The sequence below is a fragment of the Periophthalmus magnuspinnatus genome, chromosome 16, assembly GCF_009829125.3.
Source record: "Periophthalmus magnuspinnatus isolate fPerMag1 chromosome 16, fPerMag1.2.pri, whole genome shotgun sequence".
In the NCBI taxonomy this organism is placed as follows: domain Eukaryota; kingdom Metazoa; phylum Chordata; class Actinopteri; order Gobiiformes; family Gobiidae; genus Periophthalmus; species Periophthalmus magnuspinnatus.
Genome location: NC_047141.1, coordinates 24,306,655 through 24,330,932, shown reverse-complemented (window position 1 = coordinate 24,330,932; position 24,278 = coordinate 24,306,655). Strand labels below are relative to the sequence as shown.

General features: G+C 42.4%; 2 protein-coding genes across 3 annotated transcripts in view; both read left to right on the top strand.

Moving 5' to 3' along the window:
• kirrel3l (kirre like nephrin family adhesion molecule 3, like) overlaps positions 1-23,925 on the top strand; it is a 33,460-nt gene extending 9,535 nt beyond the window's left edge. Inside the window, exons 2-15 of one of the 2 annotated variants that reach the window (XM_033980993.2) lie at positions 10,862-11,017; positions 11,492-11,641; positions 13,603-13,760; positions 15,315-15,465; positions 16,058-16,163; positions 16,413-16,561; positions 16,654-16,781; positions 18,986-19,112; positions 19,219-19,319; positions 20,344-20,542; positions 21,269-21,376; positions 21,481-21,590; positions 21,728-21,817; positions 21,929-23,925. In XM_033980993.2, the coding sequence (XP_033836884.1) occupies positions 10,862-11,017; positions 11,492-11,641; positions 13,603-13,760; positions 15,315-15,465; positions 16,058-16,163; positions 16,413-16,561; positions 16,654-16,781; positions 18,986-19,112; positions 19,219-19,319; positions 20,344-20,542; positions 21,269-21,376; positions 21,481-21,590; positions 21,728-21,817; positions 21,929-22,426 (2,231 nt within the window). In that variant the 3' untranslated portion in view covers positions 22,427-23,925. Of the gene's footprint in view, positions 1-10,861; positions 11,018-11,491; positions 11,642-13,602; positions 13,761-15,314; positions 15,466-16,057; positions 16,164-16,412; positions 16,562-16,653; positions 16,782-18,985; positions 19,113-19,218; positions 19,320-20,343; positions 20,543-21,268; positions 21,389-21,480; positions 21,591-21,727; positions 21,818-21,928 lie in introns of both variants that reach the window. The other variant, XM_033980992.2, reaches the window with a different exon arrangement.
• Positions 3,182-24,278, top strand: part of lin37 (lin-37 DREAM MuvB core complex component) — a 114,527-nt gene continuing 93,430 nt past the window's right edge. The window contains exon 1 of the mRNA XM_033980634.2: positions 3,182-3,187. The gene's annotated coding sequence lies outside the window, so the exon portion shown is untranslated. The remainder of the gene's footprint in view (positions 3,188-24,278) is intronic.

The window sequence follows — 24,278 nt, the reverse complement described above, 5'->3', positions numbered from 1 at the left end:
CCATTGTGGAGGAGTAGGCAGTGATGTGAGTTGTGCTGCTCTAACGTGTGTCCCACAGCACTTAACATGCCCCAAGCCGGGTCCTCTGGCACTTAATTACAATCCAATAAGGTGCTGCCTGTTGGTCATTGTTCCTGCAGTGTGTTTACCCTCTTCCAGAGCTCCATTCGCTGCTTAATCTGCCGAGAAGCTGAATGTCAATAGGTTAGGTCAGACTCCAGGCCGTGGTACAGCACAGGATCAGCAGGATGAAGGAAGGGGGTCATCTCTCGCTCCTCTCAATATTTTCTCTGCATTGTTGTTCTTTCCCCCCTCCTCTCCTGCTTCTCCTCCTTTCTTCTCACTTCTAATCCGTCCTCTTGATTGTTCTAAGCTGCTTTCAGCCAGCCGCTGGGAGGGCGGGGGGCTCCGGGAGTCTGTTTTAATTAAGATTTAAAAGACGACTCCCTCAAGAAGGGAGATTTAAGCGCAGGACAGGCTGAGCAGAGTAAATGAGAGAAGGTACGACAGATTGTTGAGAGAGAGCTCAACAAATATCAGAAATCACTCTAAGAATAAGTAAGAAGCTATTATTTAATGCACACAAAGTGAGCTGAGCAGACACCTACACATTCACACTTTGGCAGTCAGACTCGGAGGTATTTGAGAGGCTAAGCCAAATGGGATTTTTTTCATTTGTAATCAAGCGGTACAATCTATACAGATTGATCTCAACTTCCTGTGATTCATAGCGTATCCTGTGAGGGTGATATGGGATCAGCAGTAGCCAGCAGGCAGCCAGAGGGACTTATCTCCACACTGCGTCTAATGATCGATCATCGCACCAGATCAGCTTAAGAGGCTGCAGTTTGCTGTTTATCGCAGCTCAACCCGCAGCCTTGTGACCTGCACACACTTAGTTTTCACACTTCACTGTATTTGGATTTTTTTCATAAAGTTTACTTTTACTGTCTTTGTATTAGATTAGACATTTGTGCATTTAATTTACTGTTTTATCACACCGGGGCACAACTCTCCTAAAAACACCAGCTCAGTATCTAAACATCAGGAATTTACTGTAGCTGTATGCCTGGCTACTGAACTTGTGGTCTGAGAAAACACACTGGAGAAAGTACTTTGTGCCAAGAATCCAGGATCTTATCAAAAAGTCATTATTTTATTGTTTAAATTCTGGCCTTGTGCACTCTTGTACAGACACCAACTTTTACTTTTCTGAAGGTCAACAGTTCTGCTCTGGTACAGACTTTGTTTACATACTTGAAAATGAATGGTCACTTAGACCTGTGGACCTGACTGGACTTTTCCTTTTACTTGATGACTAAATTACTGCACTTTTCAACCATTTTCTTTAGCTTCTGCAGCCCACCCAAAACCCACTGCCCGACTCATATTTTAACCACCCTTAAGCATCAGACAGAATCCATCAGACGCATGCTGTCCAATAGCTGAAACAGCCACATTGCTTCCATCTGTTCTTATTGGCTGTGTTACATTCTTTAACACCCACAGACCTGGTACACAATGAGGTGTTTAAGTTCATCGCGCTGTAAATGCTTAAGTGCTAAAGGTCATGGGGTCATTAGCCCAACCCAGGCGCTTTCTCTGCTATGATCCATTTCAGCACACCAGGCACCATATGTCCAAGTTTTCACAGTCAATGAGCCAACTTAGCCTCTAGCACAAAGGGGGAATCTGCATTGCTACGGTCGCTTATAGGACAGAATGCACCACTAGTCAAGCCACTGGCCGTTGGAGGGAAACTATTGTGTGGTAGGTGTGGTATGGGAGACAAAAAAAGTTTGAAAAAGCGTGATCTTGCCCTTAGCTCTTTTTTTTGCACTCTCTCTTTGAAAACCCTTTGAGACTCCTCCTGTCACTCAGACACTTGTTAATAAGGCCAGGAAAAGATATGAAAGATCTGTCTCTCATGTCTTCCACTTTGAGGTTGTTCTTCCGGGTATCAAGGGGAAAACGCATCTTTATGAAGTAATGCCGCATTTTAATAGAAACAATAAACCAGGCTGCTTATAAAGTCATATTTCACGTCACATATCCTGTTGTTGTGTTGGCGCTCCAGGGATTTTGGCACACAAAAGAAAAGCCCCTCTGCCCATTATTCGACTTGTAAAAAGGTTTAAAGGGAAAGTGGTGTACGGAGATCCTGAGGGAGGGATGCATCACACGTATATTCTTTCACTGCAGCGATTAATATCTGATGAAAAAAAAGGTCAGACTTGAGTCGAATAGGTCCACTATATCACAGTTACAGTGGTAGCATTCCGTTTCATACATCAGTCGTAGCTGTGATGTCTCGTCAGGCTGGTCGCACAGGAGAGGCCCACACGGCACATTATCAAAGATTGATGGGGCGTCCTACTTAAAGACAGGGAGGAGACACGCGCGGGGTGCTAAGTGTTACCCTCAGCACTTTTGGGAGACTTTTTTTGTTGGTTACGGACATTCTTCAAACATCGCCATGACCAAATAAAACTATGCAGGAGTTAGGACACACATTAAGGCCATCTGCTGTATAATGTGGGTTGTAATGATATGCGGTCTCATGCAACAAACTGTAATGTAGACCACACAGCCACCCTCCTCTCTCTCTGCACGCATTATGTCATCGTGTCATCACACCAGTTTACAATGCCCCCCCACCTTGGACCAATACAGGAACACCACATAGGAGCTGCAGTTTGAAAATGCTCTCACCCACTCATTCAGCTACTACAAATTTCCCCCATCAAACCTTTTAAAATCCATACCCTTAACTACTAACAAACCAATTATAGGAGACAAAATGTTAGTTATCCTTTCCAGAAGAAAAAGAGCTATAGAAAAAAGAAAATCTGTGTTTTTCAATTTACCGGTTACTAGTTTTGCACAGCTTGTGTAAAGAACTGTTTGGGGGTGAAGTTGCTGATTACCTTAAGTTAAGAATTCTATCTGTCTCCTCCTCCACCCCTCCTCCTTTTCCCTGTAACAGAAGACAAAACAAACCGACAGAACAAACAAAGCAAATTTTTCCAAATCCTTTCTTCTCAAAACACAATTCTAAGCCATCTCTTATACCCACTGTTGGGCGTCATCTTTCCCTTTTTTTGTTCAGCGTGCTTGTTTAATAATTAATTGATTAATTAGCGTGCTCATTAATCATTGATTCGTTAATCATGGCCTGATTTTTCTTGAGGAAGAGGCGCAATTTGAAAAAGCCTGACTTCACATTTCACTCTAATTATGCTGCTTTACTAATCAACGCTTAAGAAATGGAGTTTCAGGAAATGAGTTTTCTCGTTTTCCCTGTTTCTCAAAGCTGTTTGTACTGTATTGAGGTTGGTAGGTAATGCTTTTGTTCCTTTTCAGTGTGATAGTCTTGCATTTATCATTTTAGAGGCAATGAAAAGCTAAAATTGATGTGGGATTTAAAGTTTGTGTGCAGAGCTTTAGAAGTTGGTGGCAGACACTGATGAATACATGTCCAGTGTTTAGTGTTTGTGCTCTGTCTGAGGTGGCAGTATAGTGAATCACAGTCTTATTGTTTGTTGTAGATTCGCGGCTCTCCTGGGACTACAGGTAATTTGTTTAATCGCTGTGAGTTATGTTCTTGGGACAGAGCGATTGCGGCACACCCAACAGCTCAGATATATCTTGTGCAAACTGGCTTGTGAAGAAAAAGGCAGGATTTAATTAAAAGTGTTTTTGTGTTGGATGCGGACTTCAGACCAGTAGCTTGATCGGCGGGCTGCTCTGTAGAACCTCTCGTCAGTCGCTGACAAAGAAGAATTATGCATCAAATTAGTGGCAGCTATAGTGAGTGCGGTGGAGGTAAGGCGGGCATTAACCTCTGAGCCTTAAAAAGCACATATTAACAACACTAATGAGACTCCCGTAGAGCGTACTGTGTTTTATAGGTGCACACAAAAGCGCAGCAGCGACTTCAGTGTATCATCAATGCTACTCCACAAGACCCTCCATCACCCAGCAGCAGCACTGAACAATAGACACAGCCCTTTACAGCTAATGAGATGCATACATTTACTGCATTATACTCTAATTAAATATAATAACATAAAGAAGGGAAAATATTAATTATAAAACATGCTGCTTCCTATTGTGAAAGCCAAGGGGGTCTCCACTGGGCTCAATTAGCAAGTGTAGGCCTGAAATCCCCAGACTAGATTAATTGACACCCCAGGGCTTTGAGTCCCAGCACCAAATCTATGCAGAGGAACCCTTTGTTTTCATTCGCTCTTAGAAAAAGCAAGAGACAGCAATTTTACATTAACTCCTCATTCTTGTATGGATTTTTCATCAATTATTTATCCTATGTTTATTTGTTTTGTTTACTTGTCATGTCTGCAGCTCGGGACTCAAATGATCTAGTTTTTCATATTCTTCTTTTCAAGCTGCCATTCACTCACATGTTATAATATTTCTTTCCACACACAAACAAACTGAAGCAAGGCATTCAGAAAACACAAGCATACAAGTTAATGATTTAAAAGCATTGTAAATTACGCTGAAAGCCCTTCTGTCTGTCCAAATAGTGGTGAAAACAAGGCAGGAGATGGGAGACAGTGGGGAGGGAAGAAGTGACAGAGAAAGAGGAGTGGGAAAGAGAGAGAGGGGGGGGGGGGGGGGGCTTGGACAGAAAAGGGTTGGAGCCATGACACAGATCCAGCTAGCATCTGTCTGGCAGTTAAAACACCGGGGGGTAAGTGGGAGCGAAATGACAAGACGAGCTCAATCAACATCTTGTCAACACCGTCCTGATGTGTACAGACAATTTCATACTGCCACCTCCTCCTTGCGTTCCACCCCTTGGATTTTTTTTTCTTTTTTATATATATATGCGTTTTTATTTCCTGTCTTCCTGCCAGCCAGCCTAGTCACTTGCTATCTGTCTGCGCACAGAGTCAGCTTGCAGCCCTTTGCCTCCTGGCCTCGGAAAAGGGGGAGGGAGGGGGGGGTTGTGTGGTGGAATTACATCGCGTATAGACCCCCTCCAGATATGGGACTGTGGAGCAGCGTATGTATTGCAGATGACTGGTTGAAGCGTACACACGGATATTCGCTGTGTCAAATAGGCTGTCGCACTTTCTCCCTTTCACTTGGTTTGTATGCATACCGCTCTATTACCCCATCCAGCGCATTCGTGATAGCAGCTACCCGGTTAGAAGATGTGCCACTGCTCAGCCATGCGGTGCTGCCCCCGTGTGCACTAGAAAAAAAAACTTGCGGTGACAAGGTAGCAGACAGACTGATTACACCATTCCATCAATCCCCTCTAAGGCCCTTTGCAATTGGCCACTGACAGGAACCCACTTTTTCCATTTTTACCATACTTCACTTTTCCGGTCGTTCGAACATGTAGTGGCTTCTTTCTTACTATTTTTTTCTCTTTCCTTCTCTGTGCCGTGCTTTCCTGAGTGTTGTGTTGACAAGCTGACACAAACCCCTGTGATTTTCACACCGGGGGTTGCAGAGAAGGAGAGAACAAGGAAGAGAGAGGGGGGAAAAAAACGAGGACAGTGGATGGTGAAGTGCAAAGAGGAGAGGCTGGCATGAGATGACAGCTGACACCGAGTCTGAGAAAAGTGAGCTGTGAGAGAAAGCAAATCAACAATTAGTAACAGGGAGGGCTTGTGGTGGCCTGCGTGTGCTTGATTTGGGGGATCATGGTGAACGGATGGAGAAGGATTGAGTGGAATAGGCCTGGGTGGGGTGTTGGAGGAGAGGGAGGAAAAGAGAGGAGAGAGGGAGGGTGGGGGCAAGGATGAGCGGGTCCAGTTTGTAAAAAGGGTCGCAGTCTGAGCCAAGATTTTCACAATGGAATAAAGGCTGAGAGGGGAGGCTTGGAGGATTATACCACGGCAAACAGCTCTTTAAAAGCTGTTAGACTCCAATTTGGGCACAAAAACCCAGAATGGAGAGAAAGATAGTGAACGTGGGTGGCTGGTTGCAGCGTGAGATGATTGTCATGAAGGTATAGAGCCGCATAATCACACATATGCTGGCTGTAGTACCGATAAGTTGGGGAGAGGGGCTTGTTGATAGATAGCTTCCCACACTAAAGTATGTAGAAGTTCACCGGGAGTCACGCTAATGAGCTTAGTTGATGGATCAAACAGGGAGATGGGTGCAAAGTTTCTCCCGTGGGACCCTAGTTCAACTACCTCAGCAATACTTTAACTGTTTGTATAAATGTGCGCGCAGACGAAAGACAAAGGGATAATAATTCCATACAGAGAGAAAGGGTGCACGCATTTTCCAGCCCGATTTAGAAGCCTTATCGAGACAAGGCACAATGGATGGCATTTGGGGAAAGGGGTTGTTTATTCCAAGCTTGACACTTTTTGCCAATTGTTTTGTGTTGTTGTTTTTTGCCTCTCTCTTTCTCCAGCTCATTTTCTCCCCTCTCATTGTGGAGGAGTCTTAGCAGCTGGGCACCCGATTCTCCTCACCAATAGCAGATACCAACCACTTGCATTTTTTTTTTTTTTTTGAACAGTTTTGAATTATTTCTGCATGAAGCAAATTGCCCAGTCGCGTTGAGAGCACTTATATTATAGACTCTACAAGATTGGATGGGGATGAGGACTAAAACTGTATATTTTATGTATTGTGTTAAGTGCTATTGTAAAAACATGCTAAAATGGACTTCGAGTACATAAAAACTAATATAGAGTATCGCCCATCCTCTCCAAACCATATCACAAGTAGTTTCAAGTGACTTTTAAGCCTGTTTTATTCTGTCCGATTATAATGACTGTGACTTGGTAATGAGTAGTGCGCATGTTAAATCCACATTTTCATCTAAAGGTCATTTGTAGTAGCACTAGCTTTCTCTGGGTTTAGCCCCATTACACACATGCGGAGTGACTGTTTCAATCTAATTCACTGGAGGCAGATGTGCAGATGTGGATGGATCATTACTGACATCTGTCCGTCTCTGCCTGATCTGTGCCCATGCCTCTGTATCAGTCGGGATAGACAGAGAGAGAGCACAGGGTTTAGTGCGGTTGTAAAAGCTCTTTAATAGGTTATGTCCAAGTCCCTTTTTGCACTTAGCTCTAGCCATGTGACTCACTGACTGAAGTTAGTATGTCAATAATAACTCAATTGTCAAGTATGCATTTTCAGCTCGCATGTTTTATCCTCGTCGGTAGAGTAATGGAAACTGTACCACTACGGCCAAGACTTGTTTTGGGAAATTTTGTTATAGGTTCTGACAGTTTCTTCAATGTCTCTCCCCTCTCTTCACCCCCATTTTATGCTGCTTACTGTCCTGTCTAATAAGGATTACAAAAAATGAGCAAGATGATAGTGCATAAATAATACATAAACTATTCTACTCTGATGGCCACGTCCTATTAGCTTTTATAAATCATTAAAATTCAAGGTTGTGTAAGTAGTTTTATGAGAAAAAAAATAAGAGAAATAGGTCTAATAAACATAGCAGATTACATTCCACAAGCAACAAGTCTCAAAATGAAAGCCTTTATATAGTTATTTATAAAGTAGAAATGAGTAGTTATGATTTATTACTTCTGTGTCTGCTCAGTGACACATACAAATATGCACATGCAAATACACCACACTATGTGCTAAACCAAGACGACATGCGGAGTCAGCTCTCACTGTAAAGCATAAACGCATACACATTTAGGCAAACTTAGCCCTGTGTGCACCGTTGCCGTGAAATGATATTCCACTTTGAGAAATCCGGATTAAAATGTATCCGGCCGAATGTTTTGACCTTGTTATTGAGGGATAGAAGTGTATGCCCGCACTGAGGAAGGTACGAATTTTTGAAATGAGAAAATACAATCTCAATAGTCTACTGGTAGAACAAAAAGGAACAATACTTAAATCAATCCTCAACTAGTTGAAATCTTTGTGCTAGCCCCATGCCTGGATAAATTGAGATATTTTTTCCCAGGGTGTATGACGCCAACCAATGCCCACTACTAGGAAATAGATACTCCAGACAACCACGTACCGCAAAGCAGTTCTTAACGCATTTAAACCATGCACTTATGTTTACAGTAGCCCTGTGCCCTTGCCTATACACTAATCTTAACTTAAGTATTTTAGTCAGCTCATATTAGAAATGATAAGTTAAACAGAGCCACATTTCAGCAGTGTGGTAAATAAAGTCATACTGGGAAAAATATGTGAAAATATGTGACTGTAGCGCTTTTTTGAGCAATTCATTCCCAGCCAACAGGAGCAGCTCATATCAGGACTGTGGTGCATCCAGAGGCATGTTTGTGTATGTTTCTGCAGCACAGCACGTCCCTTCACACCCACATTTCCCCATTTATTCTCCACTTTTACACTGCCTACTTTCTGTTCCATTCCCCCCTCTCTCTCTCTCTCCCTCCATCAGAAATGTATTCATGTAATTAAGCTTCTAATACACCGTCAAAGAATTGTCTAATTCAGCAAGGAGGAATTAAGAAATCTGGCATGAGTCATTAGCCAGTGGAGATGTTCTGTAGAGCATTTTCAATAAGAGCGCCAATGGATGTACGCGGCGAACTGGGTACTTTATATTTGTAACATGACGTATGCATCAGACTGTGAGCGATGATAATTGCCATATGTGAGCATGCAAAATTACACGTGGGTGAAGCAAAGACAACAATTCTGAGCATGTAATCCATCAAAACAATCAGGCTACACTGCAGAGTTATTATTATCATTGTAAACATTTAGATGCTTCAGGCGAGATGCTTAATTGCAATTGATGTTTTGCACCATAGTGAGTAAAAAGTGTATAAATCCCCAAAAGATTAACTGGGACTGGAGAAAAGGCACTTCTTGGGCTGTGAGGGGGAAATGCCAGCCTCCGCTAAATGTGTAATAGTCTGCTTCATTTCTCATTTCAAGTTTTCAAATTGGTCCCTTTTGATCCACAGTGCAGAGTGCATATACTGTATAACGTGAACGCTGTTTGCAATCTTTACGAAGACTACATAAAAAGTCTATTGGAAAGCTATATAAATTGTTTACACATCTCTGGATGGGACTTGGTTATAGAAAGTTTAAATAAACATTCTGAGATCTTTGAGTTCACATAGCTGTGCTGCACTTTGCACAGGGAGTATAGGGTGCAGGGGGTAGCAGACATGGGGCAGGGTTAAGTTCACGGTGCGCCTCAAGATGAAGTGGATAATTGAGTCGGGAATAAACTCCACCAACAACCTTTCAAAGACCCCCCCTGTACGTGCACTTTTGTAAACCAAAGAAAACTGGAGAGAATGGAGTAAGGAAGAGAGGGGGTAGAGCTGGGAATGAGAACAGGGGTGAGAGAAGTGCGAGAGAAAATCCCAGCTACCCTCTGGGGGGAAAAGCTCCTATTGAAAAGCTATTAAACTTGCATTTAGCAGGATTGATTAGAAATGAAGAGGCCTATTAAAAGAGTGGGACAAGGGGACAATAGTGCGTCTCTGGCCACCGTATGTTGCCCTCCTTTTCAGCAGCTTTCTTTTGCTTGGATCAGGACAGGGAGGGGAGAGAAGGGGGGGGGGGGGGGGGGGGTCCAAGCCTGTCTGTTTAAGCGCTCCCACCAAGAGAAGCCAAGGAGGGAGGGGGCTTAACACCGCCTGAATAGAACGCTCTTTATCTTTCTCTGTCCCGCTTCCCGACCATTCTCCATCATGCAACAAAGAAGTAAAAAAAGAAGAGTTTAAGTCCCCCCCCCAACTGACTCACACAGGCTCCCCACTTCGATAACCAACCATGCACCCCTTCTACCTTCTTCATGTGGATTAGTTACCTCTGGAGCGCTGCCATCTTTTTCCTGCCAGTAGGGTTTGTAATGCTCAATCTTTAGCATATAGAGGCACAAACAGTTGAGGCGCTGGATCCGTATTCACGCTGCGTTCCTTGTTCCTGTGTGTGAAGCCAGACCAACCAATCCGGGGAGACTCCTCTGTAAGATAAGCGCACTTAAACACATAGCCTTAGCAGCAGCAGGTGTGTCTCGGCTGAATTTTCCTAGCAGCCTCAAACGCATGGATCCCGGGGGAACTTTAATGGAGTTTTGATTGTTTAACATCCATTTTTACTAAAAAGCACCCGCACAAGCACGACAGGCAGATTTTCCTCCCGAGATGGCTCTTTGCTTCATGCCAACACGCAGATAAGCATATGGTGTTGGAAAAGAGTTAAATAAGTTATGAGGCACTGCTGACTCAAGAAGCCACAGTTTTCACATGTTTGCTACATCTATTCCGTCGGAGCGTGTTAGAATCTGCAATGATGTGTTATTTTATGCATTTCAGGTTGTGTTAACATCAGTTTGTACTTAATATACAGGGAACTTTGCTGGCACTTTTCTATAAAGTTATGTCTAAAAGAAAGTCCATATGTTTCCATGGTTCAATTGAAAAACGCACAACTACTTAAGAAATAAAGTCACCAGACACCTATAAAAAATATGACTTATTGTACAGATTCTAATTAGCTTAGCAAACCTTTTGTTCTATATCACAAAGGTGCACTGTTTAAGTTTTCTGGTGGAGGACGCAAAGCCTTCTTTTCATGTTGTTTTGCTTGAAACCTATTTCCTAGCACAGGGACATTACCATACTAACTACTTTTTATCAATAAATGCAACACAAACAAGTTAAAAACAATACTGTGTAACGTTCCTGGCAAAGCAATCATTTCTATGAGACAAGCAGGTTGTAGACTCTCCACCAGAAAAGCTGCATAGTGCCCCTTTAATGTCTAAAATCATTAACATGGAAATAAGGACAGAATACACAAGATTTCTCTTTCATGGTGCTTCTTTTGAGTCATGCTTTATCTCAATATTATAATAACATTGCATTTTCTCTCTTTGTTCCAGGGGCCTCCAAAGCAGCTTACTTCTCCCAGCAGCCCCAGGATCAGGTGGTAGTTGCAGGCCAGTCAGTGACCCTGCCGTGTGTTATTGTGGGCTACAGAGGGATGGTGCAGTGGACCAAAGATGGCTTGGCGCTGGGAGGAGAGCGAGATTTACCAGGTACTACACAATACGTTTGTCTTCACTACACCGGTGTTATTGCTTCCCCCGTCTCGCTCTGTCTTGTTGCGATCAATGCCACATCTCATTAGAAACACTGCCTCCTCTGTCAACTGTTAAGGTTTTACACAAATGAATGGAGAGAGCAATGTTCTACATGCAGGCAGACCGCAGCTGCACAGACCAAACTTTAATTTATTCTTTAGCATTTTAAGGGTCTTGTAAGAAGGTAGATAATCAATTGTTTCTTGTCACATCTTGGCATTTAAATGTGCTCAGAAGTGGAGAGAAGGCAGCAAGGGTTCCTCTTGACCTTAACATCGTGCCTTTATTGTGTATTCCACCTCATAATGCCACCATAATGAGCTTTCTGTCTATTTTTCCTCACTTGTTGTAGCCACACGTCAGGTCTTTATATGTTTATTATGGTTTGTTTGCCTCTCTAATGCCTTTCGCCTTGTTGGCTTCATGTAGGATGGACACGCTACTCCTTAATGGGCGACCCGCTATCAGGCGAGCACAGCTTGCTGATCGATTCGGCTGAGTTGGCGGATGACGCGGTGTATGAGTGTCAGGCTACACAGGCAGGACTGCGCTCCCACCGTGCCAAACTCACTGTACTAGGTAAGAAACATGATCTACACAGCACGCCTTTGTGGAGGACAGGCAGCCAATCAGGGCAGTGTCTTCATTACAGCACACATGGGTATTGACAAAGCCTACAGCACTGCAATAGTGAGATGTGGAACCAGTGCTTTAGTAAATACAGATTTTTTTATGGTTGTATAACAGATATAGTCATAATAAGGAATCAATATAAATACTATGTTTATGTGTTTATGCGTTTTCTTATTATTGTGGTTGTATTGGTTTGTGTAGAAAAAGGATTTTCACCTGAACTAAAATGTATGTTTTGGCAGAAGTCCATACTGTCAGAGTAATTTTAGTTACAAACTTAAGTTGTGGCTATTAATTGCCTTTCCTACAATATCCTTTTACACAGTGCAACAACAAGTACTAGATTTCTCAATTAACAGCAAACTATTTACCATTGGCTCACCAACGGAACATGACAAATATCTCTTCCAAGTTCACGCCCCTAATGTCTCATATTAATGCTTAGCCAAGAGATTCTGGAAAAAATATGGCCTGTCCCTTTGCCTCAGAAGTGATAATCACAGCGGTGTGGACGTCCGGGGTAATGTGATTGCTGTAGTCACAAATGACTCTCCACGTCACTTGAAAGTCAGGGTTTGCACTGTTAGCACATTTTACAATGAGCCACAACATTTGTCAACTCCACTGCGCTTTTTGCATTAACATGATGTGAGTGATCTACTTCTTCATGTGGGACTTCCAATGAGGGTGAGAGACAGAGATAGAGGGAGAGTGAGGGGTGAGGGGAGGAGAGGAGGGTCCTTTGGGAGATGGATGTGGCATAGCACTGCTGGCATCTGCTGGCATGTAAAGGAACATCAGTCTATTAATTAAACCTGTCAATTGTGTTTATATTTGCTTACGAGCTCGAGGAGAGGTAGACTCAGAGGAATTATAAGGCTCTTATGGCAGAGCGTGTTGTCCTTGAGTCAAGCTGTTGGCATTAAGGTGCCAGTTCATGTAGTCAGAGATGAGTGCCACAGATGGGGTTGCCGTGGAAAGGCAAGCCGTTTGTGATAACGCTTTGTGGGATAATTCGAGGCTGCCCACCTTTCATAAGTTTAGTGTCACTGCAAAAAGCAAAGGTCCTGAGGCAGACTGGTCATCCACTGCCCACACAATGAGTCAAAGATGCCCATGTGGAGGCTGGAACAAAAGTTGATAATGCCACTTAAAATCCCATTTAAAGCCCTATAAAAGGTTGACTCGCAAATGTTACATCTACATAAAATGAATCAGATGGATTGCTTTAGACCCCATGATTGTGTGTGGACACAGGGGTTGAAAGGGGGTGTTTAGTGTGTGTGCAAATCAATGTGGCCAGACGACACCAAAGCAATCCGGCACAGTCAAAGGAGTCAACGCAGGAGTGCAGTCAGGGGAATCGGCATGGAAATTAAAATCACCTAGCTCTCGGATTCCATTAGTGTCCGTAGCGCGGCAGCGGAAGGACCTCTGACAATTCAGATACACACAGTGAAATTGGTTCGGTGGAAAGAGCGAGAAAGGCCAGCACAAACTCCATGTTTACGCCTTCTCTTATTGGTCGGGGAGATAGGTGCCTTCATCAGGGCTGGCATGCTTGGCTTGCCAATGGTGTGTGCGAAACCATGCAAATAAATGAACAAATAAGCAATTCACTTGAAACATCACTCTGCAACAGTAAAAGCAAATAGAGCAATAATGCTTGTCCCAAGAAAGAAAATAAGGTTTATATGTATTTGTTTATGTTCTCTGATAAATGACAATTGTTTGTTAATCCACAACCTGTTAAGATGAAAAAACTAGGATATGTTTTGGTTGTTCCTGTAGCAATTTATTGTTGCTGAGCTAAGAGCAACTCCAGCTCAATATCAGCGAGAGTGTACAGGAGTCTGGAGCTGGAATGAGTTTTTGTTTTAAGTGTTTATTTCTTTTGTTCTGTGCAGTTCCTCCGTCAGACCCAGTGGTGGAGGGCGGACCAGTGGTGCGTCTGAAAGCCCACACACCACACAACCTCACCTGCAAAGCCTCAGGAGCCAAACCAGCAGCCGAAATTACTTGGTACAGAGACGGAGAAGTCATGGAGTCAGCCATTTACTCCAAGGTACACAATAAAGTAACATTCAATCATTGATAATGTTTATGAGTTTGAGAATGATAAGAAATTAGGACCACTGCCATAGCAATTAACAATTTAAAGCAAAATATGGTATCTTTTGAATTAAAAAAAGTCCTCAAAGTCCTCATTTTGCATGTAACAGTAACCTAAAGCCCATGAATCATATGGGAGTCAACATTACATTTTCCTTAAATAAATAATTGACACATTGCTGTATCTTTGTTGCATTGGAAACATATTAAACAAATGTAGGATTTAAAAAAATAAATCTTTGCGCAATTTCCAAAGCTACATAAGTTATGAATATGGGTAAAATGGACAAAATATGAAATATAAAAACTTATTACATAAAAATAACATAAATGTGCCAATCAGACTTAAAGATGTAACAAAATGTCCCTTTCAAAATGACCTTTTTTCCATCTGCCTTTAATGGTCTTTGATATTGCTCAAATATTTGCCACTTTTAGATTTGCCCGCTCACTCCAGCCCCCTCTCGTACGCTTTGACCCCCCCACACACACTCCTTTATCCCCCTCTCTCCCCTCTCCCCTCTCCCCCCTCCCCTGCCTATCCCCCTGCTCACTAATGCAGCCACACTACAGCACAACTGGAGCATGCCAAAGCGCAGACAGGCATGAGTGTTTCATACAGTAGAGTTTTCTGCGGAGGAGAAATCAGCCACAACAATGCAGAAATACAATGGGGGATGCGCCGGAGCGTAAGGCTTGCCACGGCTGGGAAAAAGTGTCACATTTTTCATGCTCCCTGACCACGCTAAACGACGCTAAACGGTACATTTAGGAAGCCTGCACTGAGAAGAAGAAGGAGAAGAAACAGGAGGATAGAGGGTGGAGGAGGAGAGTGGAGGAAATATAGTGATGCGTGATGGCAACATTCAAAACAGTCAGTTGAAAGCACTCTACACGCGAGGTGGTGACAGGAACTGATGTGATTTAATCTAGCATAAAAACGCTTTCTGTGTCCAGCTGTGGTCGGAAAAGGGTTCACTGACGTGACCAGGGAGAAGGCTCAGCTTGCCCTTGCTTTTCTCAAACATGTGCGTCCAATAAGCAAAAGTCTATGGCCAGAGTGGAATTCATGTCTTTTATATGCAAGATGTTGATGTGTGTTTCAGCCAGGAAGCTGTAAGCCACATCTTGGGAATCTACACCTTTCCTCACTTAGGTGTATTGATTTCTGGGAGCAGTAAATAGATTTAAAAGATGATGACAAACAAGGAGCGCTGACGGGGAACACTTTCAGAAATGTGAGACCAGCACAATATTCCCAACTGCATCGTAAAATATATGATTTAACAGCCACGTCAAAGAAGGAGATGGCAATTTTAATACATTGCACTTAAAAAAAAGAACTCATGTTGTCACTGGGGGCTTTCTAAATCCACTCTCAAACAGCATCTTACTATGTTATGCCATAACCAGTCTTAGCATTACTTCATATTAGTAATGTATTTAGACTGTAAAACTATACAGACAACATGCTGTTATAAAGTGTGTTTTTATTGTTGCATTGTAGACACTCATGGAGGATGGGAAGAGGGAGTCAGCTGTAAGCATGCTTCCCATTGTTCCGGAGGACAGTGATTCTGGACGCACCTACACCTGCCGTGTGCTCAACCCAGCTGCCCCCGCAGGACGCCAAACATCCATCACCATCAACGTCCAACGTGAGTATACCACTGTGATATTATAGCAGGTCTTGATATCAGCATTAGCCAATTAACAAGATGTCTTAACTGTGTCAAATATAATATAAAACATAGTGATCGTGCCGTATTGGCATATTTTGTAGGTCTGTATAGAATCTATAATGACAAAAGTGTATATGTTATATGTATATGTTAAGAAAACCAATATAAACATGCATTAAGATAATTACATACCAAATATTGTATTGAATTCTGTCGACTGACATCACCAGCCAACGAGTACCATTTTAAAAGAACTAGACATATTAGTCAACAAGTAAACAAAGATTAATATTATATCCAATTATAAAAATATTTGTAAAAAATATTGTTCATATCTGTATTTCTTCCTTTTGGCCTAATACTAAGTGACATACCAAATATTGTATTGAATTCTGTCGACTGACATCACCAGCCAACGAGTACCTTTTTAAAAGAACTAGACATATTAGTCAACAAGTAAACAAAGATTAATATTATATCCAATTATAAAAATATTTGTAAAAAATATTGTTCATATCTGTATTTCTTCCTTTTGGCCTAATACTAAGTGATTTTCTTCTTACTTTAGACCCTCCTGCAGTGACATTATCAGTCCAGCCACAGACAGTGACTGAGGGAGCCAAGGTCCTCTTTATCTGCTCTGCCTCGGCCAACCCAGAGATCACTGGATACAGGTAAACATGGGGATATGCTCTAGCTAGCAGATGTGTCCATATTGTTAAGCCTGTGGTAGATAAGCCACATTTGAACCGTGATGTGTATGTGCTTGTTTTGAAGGAGAGGATAAATAGCCTGCTTGATTGGCAGAGTTTGATTGAGATTGACACAAGCCATGAATCAGCTAATAGCCACTTTGTCACGCCTGGCTAAGTGCCTTCCCTGAACTAATGCAAGTGTATAATGTGATTATTGGTGTGTCCCAGGTGGTCCAAAGGAGGAGTCCCTATTAAGGAGGCAAACGGGGACAGCCTGGAGGTGACAGTTGACTATTCCTACTTCACGGACCCTGTCTCCTGCGAGGTGTCCAACTCTGTAGGCAGCACCAATGTTAGCACTCTAGTGGATGTCCAGTGTAAGCTTGGTTTTTCATGATTTTCTGTTTATGCTATTTTTCAAAGCCAAGCACGCATTGATTTGTTGTTGCTCTATGTTGTTTCACCCCAGTCGGCCCTAGACTTCTCTCGGAGCCAAAGCCAATGACAGTAGATTTGGGGATGGATGCTGCCTTCACTTGCGCCTGGACTGGGAACCCTCCTCTGACGCTGGCCTGGACAAAGCAAGGCTCCACAGTGGTAAGGAAATGTGCATTATTCACCACTTTATTTTGGTAGCAAAGCCCCTTCAACACCAGATTTCAACACTGTTCCCCACAGAGAGACCTACAGGCATGAATCCCTCACACTTACCCTTCACACTCACATGTTGCTCAGGCTTCAACACCTCCCCTCGTACGCTCCCTCTGGGCTCAAGGCCTCTGGCAAAAAACTGTCCTGTGACATATTCATGCAGCATCGCCATATATTCATCAATCATTCATTTGTGTAGAGTTGGACAATAACAAGATACACAGATTATTATTAAGTTGGTTAGACTTATTAGGGAGTCTTCTGTTTTGGAGAAAAGGTCAGTTCTTATATCTAAAAGTTGTTTTTAGAGCTACAGTAGCTTCTGTTTTAGTTGCTGGATTTCAAGTGACATCGCAACATTCTATAGCAGGGGTCGGGAACCTATGGCTCGCGAGCCAGACATGGCTTTTTTGATGACTACATCTGGCTCTCAGATAAATTTTAGCTGACATTTGTTAATACAATAAGTAATGAATAAATTGTACATAAATACAGAAGTAATCAAATCAAGTAATTCTCAAAAATAAACAATACTACGGTAAGAAAACCATTTGGCTCTGCCTTTATGCGCTGCCTCTCTGCGCTGCCTCAACTAACACGTTCTCACAGTGCGTGCTGTTTTCCTTCGTGCACGCTATCGCTCTTAAAGTGACGGTAACAAATTTACGTAAAACTTCAATAATGACAATCCTAAGATATTTTCCAAAATCAACATTAATGCAATAAACAAGTGTAGCTTATAAATATAAATCAAATATTAACATAAAACATCATTTATTAACATTCAAATATTAACACTGAATTTGCACGCATTACCAAACATAAACATAAACTTGGCTCCCACAGATGTTATTAAAAAAATATTAACAATACATTCAGAGACTTCTTATACACTAAAATTGTTGGTCTTGTTTAAAAATTCACACATTTAGTTGTATTCAGAGTTAAAAAATATTGTATGGCTCTCACGGAAATACATTTTAAAATATGTGACTTTTTTGGCTCTCTTGGCTAAAAAGGTTCCCAACCCCTGTTCTATAGGCTAATCATATTTAATACAGATTTTTGTTGTAATATGTTGTATTTTGTGCATTTTAACAAAACAAATGTGTCATTCAAGAATTCAAGAGTCTAGTAACTAATTGAATTGGTCAGCTTCAACATTTGTGAATTTATCTTTTATTTATTATAAGAATATCATATAATCAATAGGGCAATCAGGCTCTTGCCTCCCATCTGGGAGTATGACATCATCACACTCTACCATCTGAAAAAGCACCATTAACAATCACGTTTACACTAGTACAAGTGGTACAATTATTTGCAGTACTGGTATTTACTGTACATTTTCCACCTCTATAAACCTAAGCATTTGTTATTTTACCTCAGATCTTGTTATGTAGGCTTCCAGCACATTAGACACTTGAGCATTAATTTGCTCTAAATCAATTTGTTAGAAAAAGCAAATTGGACGTTTCCATCGCAGCGCTACATCATTCGATAAAAGTCTCTTAGCTTGTCCCATCAGTGGTAACATCAGAGGGGCTTCTAATATAATTTCTTAGGTGGTGCTGGAGTAAACACCCCAGTAAAAAAAGATGGCGTAAGCGATGCTGTCAGCCCTTAAGAGTGAAAGCTTTTAGCCTTTCTGAGCAAATCATGCCAGGAGTTTTTTTCTAATCCGCCTACTGCCACTGTCCCTCACATTGCTACAAGTAATGGATTAATTGGGTTACTCCATAAGTGTGCTGAAATAAAAAATTGAAGAGTGGGAGTGATGTGGGCAGCGGTGGAAGGAGGGGGTGTGGGTGTGTGTGGGGGGTAAAAGGATTAATCACAGCATGATGGAATGACAGGATCAATGAGCTAAGGAGCGCTGAGTGAGCGTGGCTACTCCAAAGGCTAGGGCCCACTCACACCACGCTATGCGCCCAGCCGTCCCCACTGTTTAATTACAACAATCTTCCCAGCAGCACGATCACTCTGAGTACTTAATGCTCTGATTAAGGCTCTTCACAATGAAATTAAACTCAAAAACACTAACATTAGTTACAGCGGCCAGCCCACCTCAGTGCAGCCGACTCAGAGGTCCTTGCGTGTCGAATTAGCTTTGCTCTCGCACCTTTTTCACTTCTCACTTGTCTCCCCAGGTGCTCAGTAACAGTAACACCTTGCAGCTGAAGGCTGTGACCCAGGAGGATGCGGGGGTCTACACATGCAAGGCCATCGTACCACGGATTGGAGTGGCAGAAAGAGACGTTACTTTGACTGTAAACGGTTAGTGACGTTTATTTAAACCTATACAGTACAATTAAAATGTGATACTTGTGTAATATTAATAGGGTTTTCATTGTTCTGCTATTCACTTTGTTCTTCACACCAGGCCCACCTATCATCACAGCAGATGCCACACAGCATGCCATCAAGCACTCCAAGGGCAAGCTGGAGTGCAGAGTGGCAAGCAGCCCCCCACCTGATAAGATTGTAAGTGCCGCATCTTCTTTTTTCAAGTCATTTACTATATGAAGGGAGCCTTGCACATACCCCATCACACCTATACAGTAGCTAATCAATGTAGTTTTAACCCTGACCTTACCTTCACGTCTCCACCACTAACAAACACACACTTATTCACAACTGTAATTGCACTAACTTTCACTGAAAAAAACAGTAGTGCCAAGGAGAGCTGCAGGAGACAGGTTTCCAGTGGGTTTTAGCCAAAGCGCATTCAATTAGCAGCCCAGGAGGCATCACTCGGTTGACCCTACTGAACCGCAGAGCATACACTGGGCTGAGAGGGGATAATTAGGGTGTGAGGAGTGAGAGACAGGTGCCCTGCTGGCCTTGAGCCGGAGACAGCACATAGCAGCCTTATTTCATACTGCAGTGAGCAAACCCTCCTTAGGCTTCACCCACAGGGCACACGTGGGAGGTAGCTTAAACATGAGCCCGTGAGCCATGTCAGCAATAGAGCCGCTTGGAGGTCAGCAGAGGGAGAGTAGAGAGAGTAACATATAGTGAGGGTGTAACGATAAACAGTCACCTGTGCTAGCACCCATGTTAGCGGTTGTTCTTAAGGGGACACATTATGTAAACAATGTTATAACATCATTAGCTTACTCAGAGTTTCATATGAATTGATTCATGCTTGTTTGAGTAATCATGTATTGTCCTGCAATCTAGGCATGAGGCAGAAATTTTCTGTTTTCACCAACTTCCTATCTCCACCCACTACTCTGTATTAACTTTCAGATTCAGACTCTGGCTCATACATGTAGGGTTAAAAATGTCACATGGCCCTTTTTCAACAATAAAAAACATAAATGAAAATCCTTTGATTATGGTGAAATGCCACTATGAAGAGATGAGGCCTTTCAGTTTTTTACCCTGTTTTAATTCTTAAGCTGTTTTACATTAACCATGTATTTTTAAATGAACAAAATGTAAAATAAATAATGATTTGTCTTCTTTAAAGATGTGACTAACTCCCTGTTGCTCCTCTCTTCAGGTGTGGACGTTTGGAGACATGACTCTGTCCTCTGGCTCTTCTGGTCGTTATTCAGTGCACACGGTCACCAGCAGTGTCGGGGTGGTGTCAACGCTTGTGCTGTCTGAGACTTTGGTGCAGGATTTCCAGATGCGCTACAACTGCACTGCCTGGAACCGATTTGGCACTGGCACAGCTCTAGTTACACTAAAGGAGCAAGGTACATCACCCTATCTGTTTTACTAATACTCAGAGTGGCAAAGAGGCCAGATTAAGTGGAAGCACTGGGCTCGTCCTGTGCTTATCTTAATTATACTCTTCTAATCGATTTGATTTAATCAGCAGATGGCTCCTTTAATGAATATGTTTGCCCTATAACATAGATATTGATTAGGGGCAAAAGTCAATTAGAGAAAACCGCATGTGTTTGTGGTCACATTCATATTATGTATCACTGTAACTGAGTCCAGCCCAACATCTCTGCCCCATTAGGTCATGTGAGAATTAGCCACTGCTACTACACACTGTTGTAGTATGAGCCTTTGTTGCGGCAGACACCAAAAAAGGTCTTCAGCAGTAATTTACATCAAGGCTGTGGAGTGGGGTCTCCGGAGAAATGGCTAGTGGTATCTCCTGGAATCTCTAATTAGATTACTGTCTATTGCTTCATTGCATGTCAGGCCTTATTACCCTTCTCTCACAGAGATTACAGACAATGGCCGGGCAGCGTGAAGTCGGAGTGGCGGCAATAGCATAATAGCATATGCTAGTTGTGAGCAGGACAGAGCTCATGACATATGAATTTACATAGCCTATGAAGGGTATGGGATTAGCAAGACAAATTCATTGATCTATTCCTCTTTGTGTAGTCATTTGGATGTAGGCTTGTATGTAGTTTCATTTTATCACTCAAACTTACCATATAGTTTTACTGTTCTTGTTACAGAAGCCTTGCCTATGCTGATCATCGTTGGGGGCGCAGTTGGGGGAGGCTGTGTGCTACTCATATGTGTCATTACTTTGGTGTCTCTGTGCTGCAGACACACTGGCAAAGGTGAGCTCAACGGTTAGTATGATCTACAAATTCTAATTAATAATATAAACATATAATTTAGTTGCCGAGTGAATATTCAAAATGTATTTAATGTATGTCAATAGGTAAAAGATGCACTCGTCTCTCCAAGAGTGATATCAGAGTTCAGATAGTTCACAGTGATCACAATGCAACCCGAGGCAATGACGATGAGGAGGACGTCAAAGAGCCCATGGTAAACTTTTTTTTATACTTACTGATAACTTTAATGATAGCTTTTGATATCTGACATCAACACTAATAGTTTTGTTTTGAACTTATTCAAATGAGATTCATCTTAGTAATGCTTTGGCATGCTTGGTCTTCCCTCAGGCTCCAAACAGCAGCGAATCTCCCGGGACATCCCGCACAGAACACAGCGATCTACTGGAAGAGGAGGAGGATGAACGATCAGACATTAAGGTGCGAAGTGCATACTTTATATGATCAAAAAATGCCAAGTTTAATGTATACAGTGATGACAGCCTCTTCCACATTTGACTGAAGTATACTTACTGAATGTTTTCCTCTTAGGATCCAACCAATGGATATTATAATGTGCGTGGGCATGATGACCGACACATTCGAGGTACTGGATTTGGATCAGAGTTTGCACCAAACTCTCGTCCGGTCTACACCCCCTCCCAGCTGCCCTCTCCGAGCCCAGTGTATGGCCAGCACGGCACCCAACCACGGATCTATGAGTTTGCCCACAGATATGCCACCAACACTGTGAGCCGCTCCTCCTACGAGCAGCAGCCCACGCAGCAGCAGCAGCAGCCGGCGCAGCAGGGAAACATGTATCCCACAGACCCTGTGTACAGTGGCTCCGCCTACCTGCCCGCGCCCTATGGCCGCGCTTTCACCAGTTATGTCAAACCTGCCTCTTATGAGAAGGTGGATGCTTATGACCAATCGGACCAGGCTAGCAAAGTGTCTAGTTCATCTCGTTTCTCTTATGCATCTTCACAGGTGTCGTCCCAGCAGTCTGACTATGGGCGGCCCTCACAGCGAATGCAGACTCATGTCTGATGGACAAAACAAAAAGACAGTTAGTGGGTAACTGCTGTGTGGACTAACATACTCAGTGACTTTCTCTACTTGGATGGTCCTTTATGGACATTTTGAACAGTATTTGGATGAAGTCATTTTGGTTATGAAATAACCAAGCCCATTCTACTGCGGGAACAACGATGAAGCTGGAGCAATCAAAAGACAGTGATGTTCAAGCTTCTAAATAATAGTGTGATACCTCATCAGGTTATCTCCATGTTTCAATCAGACTGTGGAGGTATTCTCCCAGTGTAAGGGCCAACTATGTACTTTCATCAATATGAATGGCCAATCGACTGGGGGGGCTGTTTACCTGCATTCCAGAGTTTACTAAACATCAGCTATGGCCTCTTATTTCTTGAATGAAGAAACTACAAGCTACAAGATATTCAAGGAAAAACACATGTACTGTTGTCTGCCATTTGGTGTTTTGTTGGCATGCAAAAGGAATTCTAAGCACATTCGTGTCTATCATCAACAAAGGAGTGAGCGAACCACAGAAACTGTCCATTATGATTCTGCACAACAGGCTAGCTCAACTGACCACCAGTGCTGCAGGCACTGAATTTTGGTACATCCGCTCAGAGGTGGAGCCTGAGGGTCAGTGCTGGTCATTGGATAACACCTGTGGTGGAGTAATGAGGAGAATGTGTAATTTAGTCGATGCTCTGTCAGATAAAGGTTTGATGTATGTATTGTACCAAGAGGGACCCAAAGATGGGGCTGACTGTATAGAGGTGCTTTTGTAAGGTTAAGTCAGTGGGAGAAACAAAGAAATTGCTTTTATGGAACAATCAAAAATGAGTTTAGATTCATGAAAATGAAATATTGGCAATCTTGAATAGAAATAAACTTGAAAGCAGCATCGTCAGGCTTATGGGTAGAGTACGGCAGTCCAAAGGTGTACCACACACTCCAGATTCTGAGATGTTTACAAAAACAGTACTACCCTGAATATCATGTGTACAAATGACTGAGCCCATACTTTTTCTCTGTTGCATGCAAACGATGTGTCTAGTGAAACTCTTGAGCGTTTATCTTCATGAACATTTCATGTTTGAGCCGTGGCTTTGTGCACATGGCCCGTTCCACTTTCTGGACATTTCTGTATGAATGCCTGTACTGCCATTTGTCTGAGGCTGGTAGTGGCAGCCAACAAGAGAACAATGAGACTTAAAGTAAGAAAGCAAAGATCATCGCTTGTCTTTATTTTTATATTTTTAATGAGCCTTAATGTACAGCGTGCAAGCTGCTAAACTGTAAATTTGATCTTTATATACATTTATCTGTTGATTTATTTTGGTTCATAGTTTGTTGTCCATCTATCATTCAACGCAATTAATGCTTTTTGGGTCATAACTAATTGCCATCCATTTTTATTGTTTTAATAATGTATTGAGAAGTTTATTTGCTATAATAAGCTATTGTTGCTTGTACCTTTGTACACATATTTATATTTAAATAAAATCATTTCCGATAACTGCTTGGTGTGAATCCTGGTGAAAGAGGCATGGTGAGTGCTGAAGCCTCGCTGGGTTTAGGGCACAGCTACAAACAAAGCCTCCCATGTTGCAACAATGATGAATACATAAATTAGCAGCACTGTCTATGTTGATTTTCCTATTCCCCCAGTGGAGTCGCATTTTTAATGAAGACAGATGAGCCAAGGGAACCCCCCACTGTAACGTGCACGTCTTGTCGGGTAATAGGAGAGAGCGGTGACAAAGACAGGTATTATTGTGTAGTCAGAGCCTGCCGTGTCACCTCTGTGCAGTAGGTATGCGCTGTGGGGAGGAGAGTACATGTTCATTACAATGATTTTGTGAGAAGC